Raw genomic sequence first — 7,136 nt, 5'->3', positions numbered from 1 at the left:
AGATTTGAGATAAGAAAAAAGAGAGTAGAGCAAAGCTTCCCATTGTCTAACCCCACTCTTCCCAGGATAGACCCACACATCACAAAGCCACTGGTCCCAAATTTGACAGGTTAGTTCCAACTTGACATGGCTGGCAGGAAATTCATGTGAGTCCCAAGGTAGATCCTGTTCCCAGGCTCCCTACTTCCCAGGAGAATGTGTCACGTAGGTGTGAAGAGTTTTGCGCCGGCCCCCATTGTCTAACCCCACTCTTCCCAGGATAGCCCCACACATCACAAAGCCCCTGGTCCCAAATTTGACAGGTTAGTTCCAACTTGACATGGCTGGCAGGAAATTTAATATGTGAGTCCCAAGGTAGATCCTGTTCCCGGGCTCCCTACTTCCCAGGAGAATGTGTCACGTAGGTGTGAAGAGTTTTGCGCCGGCCCCCATTGTCTAACCCCACTCTTCCCAGGATAGGCCTTGAGTTTGAGTAACAAGGATAGAAAAAAAAGGATCCCAACCAAAGGCCATCAGGGCATTGTTCTAACCCCCTAAAGTCATAAAGGGTGTGGGGGGCTTCTAATTAGCATGCTTGGACAGGTATAAAAGGCCCCTCAAGGAACACTGCCAAACACCCATTCAAAAACCCCCCTTTGAGGAGTGACTGGCGTGGATTGTTCTGCTGTACCTGGAGGACTCCTGCACCAGCAACCAAGTCAAAAAACCTTTGTGGATTTCTACACCATCAAGCCCTACAAAACCTTGGGGAGTGACTGGCCTGGATTGTTTTGAAGGCACAGAGCCAACCCTTGGATCCTAAGGCAAGAATGGACCAGAGCAACTTCTCCCAGATTGACGCAGCCTGCCAACATGTAAAGAAGGTAAATAATGGATGGTGTAATGTTGTATTAGGGTGTACATGTAGTTTAAAAAAAATAAAAAAGTTGTACTTTTAAAAAAAAATAGTACTATATAGTGTGGCTTGTAAACTGTTACTCTTTAAGTCTATGTGCTGTGTTTAATGTGAATAATGGTGACAAAGAAGTTTTTTTACAAGATGTGAATTGTAATGTAAATGTGCTTAAAGTGAATAAAGGCTTTGCTGATGCAATGAGTTTAAAGCTGTGTGTGTGTGTGTGTGTGTGTGTGTGTGTATTTAATGTTAATAAGGGTGGTGGCATAAGTTAGAGTTTGCAGGGTTTGTATTTAAGGGGTCATAATGTTATAGGCCTTAGGAGGGTACATGTAGAGGGGAAACGTATATTTTACAGAGAATAGAAACATTTTTACCAGGCTGCTGTACATTTAATATCAATAAAATGTTAGAGGCTACTACTGTTTCAGGGGTGGCAGAGGTTCTTTAAATAAAATACATGGCATACATATAAAAATAAATAAAATGCATTATTGTACTCACCAAGTTGCTGTTTTGGGGCTTTTCGAGGATCAGAAGTATGGGGCTGTATCTGTGTAGGAGAGCCTATAAGGTGTGAGCTGGAGGGGTCCAGGATGTTCAGGGTCCTTGAGTGCATCGTTTTAAAAAATCCTCTGGAGATGCACTGGGGTTCTGGATGGGGAGGTCTCTGGGCGTCCCTGGGGGGCTCCGGTGCCCTTGTGCCGCTTTTTAAAATAAAAATAAGCCCCCATGAGCCCTCTTGAGGCTGGCGCTGCTCGGGGGGTGTCACGGGAGGTCTGTGAGGGGTCTTCAGGGCTCTGGGGCCCCGCTTGCCGCTTTTTTTTGTTTAAAAATCGCCCCGAGTCCGCTTCTCCGGGGTGCTGTCGGGGGTGAGGGTCAGGGTGTCCCTGGGGGCTCAGTGCCCCGATTGCCGCTTTTTTTTTGTGTTTAAAATTAACCCCCCCGAGCCCGCTTGATGATGGCGCTGCTCTGGGGGTGTTGTAGGACCGTGTTCTGGGTGTCTGGTGGGGGCTCCGGGGTCCCGAATGCTGCCTCGATCCAGCGTTTGTTTTTAAAATTAATCCCCCCTGAGCCCGCTTGAGGCTGGCGCTGCTCGGGGGGCTCTGAGGGCGGGCTCCGGGTGTCTCTGCAGGGGCGCCGGAGCCCGAGTGCCGAGTTGTCCCGCTTTTTTTTTTTTGTAAATGCCCCCGAGTCTGCTTTCACAAGGCGCGGCTCGAGGGTGTAGGGCTCCGGTGTCCTTGTGGGGTTGCCTCGGTCCCTCGCTTATTTTTAAAATTAATCCCCCGAGCCCGCTTGATGATGGCGCTGCTCGGGGGTGTTGTGGGACCGGGTTCTGGGTGTCTGGTGGGGGCTCCGGGGTCCCGAATGCTGCCTCGATCCAGCGTTTGTTTTTAAAATTAATCCCCCCTGAGCCCGCTTGAGGCTGGCGCTGCTCGGGGGGGGGCTCTGAGGGCGGGCTCCGGGTGTCTCTGCAGGGGCGCCGGAGCCCGAGTGCCGAGTTGTCCCGCTTTTTTTTTTGTAAATGCCCCCGAGTCCGCTTTCACAAGGCGCGGCTCGAGGGTGCGGGGGTGTAGGGTTCCGGTGTCCTTGGGTGGCTGTGAGGGTCCTGGGAGGGCATTTTCCCACGGTCCCCACGTGGATACGGGATCATGGCGGATGGACGCTTCATCGGTCCTGCAGGGGCAAGGTCCGCCCCCTCAATGATGTCACCAGTGCATCACTGTAGGGGCGGACCAAGCCCCTGCATGCCCAGTGTGTGTGTTTTTTTTTTTTGTTTAAACATTTTATTGAGAGATAGCGCGAACACGATAGTGTTACAGCGCTGTACATAAGAACCATTTACAAAAGATAAGGATTTAGGATTACAGACGTTACATAAAAGAACTACAAGCTGAAGTAGAAAAAAAAAATGTTTTAATGTAGCGCAAACACGCTGGTGTCACAGCGCTTTACATAAGCACCAGTTGCAAAACATAAGAATTACAGGAGTTACATAAAAGAACTACAAGCTGAAGTAGAAAAAAATGTTTTAATGTAGCGCAAACACGATGGTGTCACAGCGCTTTACATAAGCACCAGTTGCAAAACATAAGAATTACAGGAGTTACATAAAAGAACTACAAGCTGAAGTAGAAAAAAATGTTTTAATGTAGCGCAAACACGATGGTGTCACAGCGCTTTACATAAGCACCAGTTGCAAAACATAAGAATTACATGAGTTACATAAAAAAGATGCAAACAGAAAAAATGTAAATGTAGCGCAAATTACAAGAGCAGGCTTTAAGTTACATGGGCAAAAATTTCAATTGTGAGCAAACAAAATACACGTGCTAGCCAGCGGGGCATTACAGGAGGAAAAAAGTGACATGTGTGCCGGTTACAAAAGCAAGCGTAAAGCTACATGAGTAATAAATAAAGTGATAAGTGTGTAGGTTACAAGAGAAAACAAAGTACAATTAGAGGTATAATACTGTAATATATGGTAGACACTCAAGCACAAGAATAAGCGTCATGTAGGCAATTCTGGCAGTGGCGCAACTATCAAAAGCATGCAAAATGTAAGAGGGCGCAAACAAGGTGTTACAAGAGAAAAGTGGCATGTACGTGTTACAAAAGAGTACCATGAACCTAGGGGCAGTGGTTGTAGGTCAGAAGGACTATGTGTACCTACAGTTATTTACCCCATAAGCAAAGGATATGGCGCAGGTTGTTTTCAACATATGTTTTAGTGCCGCACATACAACGCCTTTTTAAAAAATGTCTGTTGTTGCACCCCTCTTAACAGTTTTTTAAAATGTATACATGAATTGTTTGAAGTTGTGATACTTTTATTTATGAAAGGTGCTTTAAATCCTGTTCTTTTATTTAATATTTAATACAGATGCAAGACCCTGCAAATGCAACCGTCACCAATGTACCCCCTGCGCTGGACACAGCTGTAATAACTAGCAGCGATGGTCACTTGTCAGCCCCGCAGCCAGGTATATATATTTAGAGTTGTGTAGTTCTACGTAGTTTTGTACACCAGCAACGCACAAGTTCTCTTTTTTTCTAATGTGGGTCTCATGTCTGTATGCTTTTACAGCTAATGACCACGACCTACAAGAAGCTTATGACGATCTTATGTTGTACCTCGAGGCTCAAGACGCTATGAACAATGTGCAAAACACTACAGTTCCTACAGGTAATTAAAAATGCCGTTGTTATTTAAACTGTCTAAGGCGCTAGGGAGTTGGCGGAGTAGGACAGCGTCCTGACCCTGAGGGTGTATAGAGGTAATCCTCAGAAAGATGACTAATGTTGGGTATTATTTTTTTCTTTACAGGTGTCCCTATGTTATGCCAGGACGGTGCTGCGGTCCATGAGGCGGCGCAATGTTCAAAAGAAATTCCTTTGAAGAGGAAAGCTTCAACTTCTAAAGTGGGACCTCTGTCAAAGAAAAGAGCTGCAAAAAGACCTCTTTCAGGTGTGTTTTTTATAAAAGGGTGTGAGAAGTACTAGAGGCGTTACAGACTCTCAAGCAGAAGGGTACAGCTGGTTGTAGGAAGGCCTATATAAAAAAGGTGCCTGTGTAGAACTTAGGATGGTGTTGATTGTACGTGTTGTTTTTATGCTTACTCTAATATATATATATATATTTTTTTCTGTTTATATTTTAGAAGCGGCTCAGAAACATGCTGCTGAAGAGAGGTCGGCGCCGCCCTTAACGGACATAACATCCGTCCAGAACAACAGAAGCGGCGCAAAAGTCGTGAGTAGGCGTGTACGCCAGGAAAAACTATCTACGTACTACACACCAAGCAACACGCTCAACAACCATCTACAACAATCTATTCTGCACAGGGGCGGGGCCAACACTGGCGGTATGCTTACAAGCCCTGCCACCCTTAAGAAGAATCAGGGGGACTCAGAGAACCTCCCCAGCCCTTTAAAAAGGGTGAAGGTCTGTAAGGTGTTCACAGACACCCAAACAGAGCCCTTAAACCAAAAGAAGACAACGGCGGTGCTCCACGAGGGCCTTGCAAAGCTCTTAAGCCCTGAGAAGAAAAGCCCTAGCACCCCTGAGCCCCAAGCTAACCCCTTAGATTTATCTATAAAAAAGGATGCTAAGCCCTTGAATGAGGCCTATACAACCTTGAGCCCCAAGGAGGTGGTAGTTGTACCGGTGGTTGTAGAAGAGGCGGCGCCGCCACAACCCCCTAAAACATCGCGCCTCTCAAGAAAACATCTGAAGCTAAAACCGGGGGTCCCTAAGTTCCCGTTACCAGAGTCCCTCAGCAACCCTAATACAAGCCAGGATCCACCAAGCGTCCTGAAACCCCAGACAGTGGCTAATAAAATAACTGTGCATGTAGAGGTGCACGCCCCTGAGCAACCCCCAAAGCCTGTTGTAAGTGTTCAGGCCCAGCCTAGGGTATCAACAGGTGGTAATGCGCAACCCCTAGAAAGTCCTTCTAGCATGAATAGCCACGCTCTTGAGGAGTTGAGGGGGATGGTATACAACATTGGTAGAACCCCAGAAGCGGTGTACCAGAGGTCTTTGAACACAGATGGCTTACAGAACACAGGTAACCATGCACCACACCCTAACACATACATTTCAGCTAGGCCCCAGGATTACAATGACAACTCCTCACAATCCTCAGACCCTTTGTCCCCGAGGACCCCTCCAGGAGCATACGACCCTACCAGCCCCACGGTCATCCACATGTACAGCCCCGTGTCCAGCCCCGATGCCAGCCCCGCGTACAGGCCCTTGGACAGTCCAGCTGACAATCCCATGTACAGTCCCGTGTCCAGTCCAGTGGCCAGTCCCGTGGCCATCCCCGCTGCCAATCCCGTGTACAGTCCCGTGTCCAGTCCCGTGGCCAGCCCCTCTGCCAACCCCGTGTACAGGCCCGTGTCCAACCCTGAGGCCAACACCGCTGCCAACCCCATGTACAGTACAGTGTCCAACCCTAAGGCCAACACCGCTGCCAACCCCTTGTACAGTACAGTGGCCAACCCTGAGGCCAACACCGCTGCCAACCCTTTGTACAGTACAGTGTCCAACCCTGAGGCCAGTACCGTTGCCATCCCTGTGTACAGGGCCATGTCCATCCCCTGGGACATGCCCGTGTACAGACCTGTGTCCAGTACCGCCATAGCTGGTGGCAGTATAGATGTGTCTGAGGGGTTGTCACCATTTATAAGACCTCGCAAGGTGTGCCCCCCTAAGCAGGAACAAGATGGGTCTGTAAACACTGAAGAGGCATTGAAGACACATGTAAAAGAGATCCAGATGGCTGTTCGCAAATTAAAGCGACAGGCGAACCGTGCAATCATAAGAATGGATATGGGGTTTTCCAATCTCAGGAACAAGAGGGAGGCCCAACATCTGGTCGTGGCAAGGGTTGGGGTGTGTAAAAAAGAGATCATACAGATGTGTCAGGCGGCTGTGGCCGATATACACGGTACACACTCATGACTATGTCAGTACCAGCCCCTAAAGACCCCCACAGCCATTGTTACTCCTAAGAGGACCCCAAAATATAACCGTAAGGTCCAGAGGTTAGTGACAAAGGCTGTACGGTTCTTAAAACTACTCAGGCAACGACCATCGGGGGCCCCACATACCCTCAAACAAGACACCCCTGTTTCCATAGACCCCTTCAAACAAGATACACCTGTTTCCCTAGAACCCTTCAAGCATGGTACCACAGCTTCAAGAGCAACGCCTGAAGCATATAATCCAACACTTCACCGCCGACAATACATAGGGGCAGGGTCTAACATACCTAGGGTCGGTCATTTGAAGGGGGTCGGGGGGCTGGCTTTAAAACTCCAAGCACCCCAACATTCAGAAGGACCTTGGGGTGGAACTGTAGCGGAGGCCTCCATGAACAAGACAACCAACGACAGCGACCTACCTGTTCAGATAGGCTGGGGCTTGGTATCTCGAAAAGCCTGGGCCCGTAAAAAAAAACAAAAGTGGCTTAATAGTACAAAGCAACGCCGGCTTTTAATAAATAAGCTGAAGAAGGCGAGAATCTGCGCTACCCGCAGGCTTACAAGAACCCCTGAGACAGGTCCCACCATGACCTCCCAAAATGACACAACAGAGAACACCTCCACAAATCACACTCCTACTGATGAGGGCCCAGAGCCCTTGTTTTTAGAGAGTGTTAGAAGTTACACTCGCAATGTAGAGAGGTTTAGGGCCGTAGAACACTATGAGGAGTTTAGATTTGTTAACCTA

At 48.2% G+C, this 7,136-nt stretch overlaps 1 protein-coding gene across 1 annotated transcript; it reads left to right on the top strand.

Annotated features, from left to right (window-relative positions):
- Positions 1-348: 348 nt before the first annotated feature.
- LOC147722437 (uncharacterized) lies at positions 349-6,365 on the top strand. Its single transcript, XM_086966842.1, has 6 exons — positions 349-863; positions 3,780-3,879; positions 3,984-4,082; positions 4,224-4,364; positions 4,558-5,650; positions 5,711-6,365. Exons 1-6 carry the CDS (start codon positions 810-812, stop codon positions 6,363-6,365), a joined length of 2,142 nt encoding a protein of 713 aa, XP_086822968.1. The 5' UTR covers positions 349-809.
- Positions 6,366-7,136: the final 771 nt, after the last annotated feature.

The sequence above is a fragment of the Lissotriton vulgaris genome, chromosome 4_1 (genome assembly GCF_964263255.1).
Source record: "Lissotriton vulgaris chromosome 4_1, aLisVul1.2, whole genome shotgun sequence".
In the NCBI taxonomy this organism is placed as follows: Eukaryota; Metazoa; Chordata; class Amphibia; order Caudata; family Salamandridae; genus Lissotriton; species Lissotriton vulgaris.
This window is presented reverse-complemented; position numbering and strand designations above follow the sequence as displayed.

Bases quoted from the DNA above. Each gene is read 5' to 3' on its own strand.
- LOC147722437 (XM_086966842.1), top strand. From the start codon at position 810: ATGGACCAGAGCAACTTCTCCCAGATTGACGCAGCCTGCCAACATGTA. The intron at 3,880-3,983 runs GTATATATATTT...ATGCTTTTACAG, and splicing joins CTTGTCAGCCCCGCAGCCAG to CTAATGACCACGACCTACAA. The intron at 4,365-4,557 runs GTGTGTTTTTTA...TTTATATTTTAG, and splicing joins TGCAAAAAGACCTCTTTCAG to AAGCGGCTCAGAAACATGCT.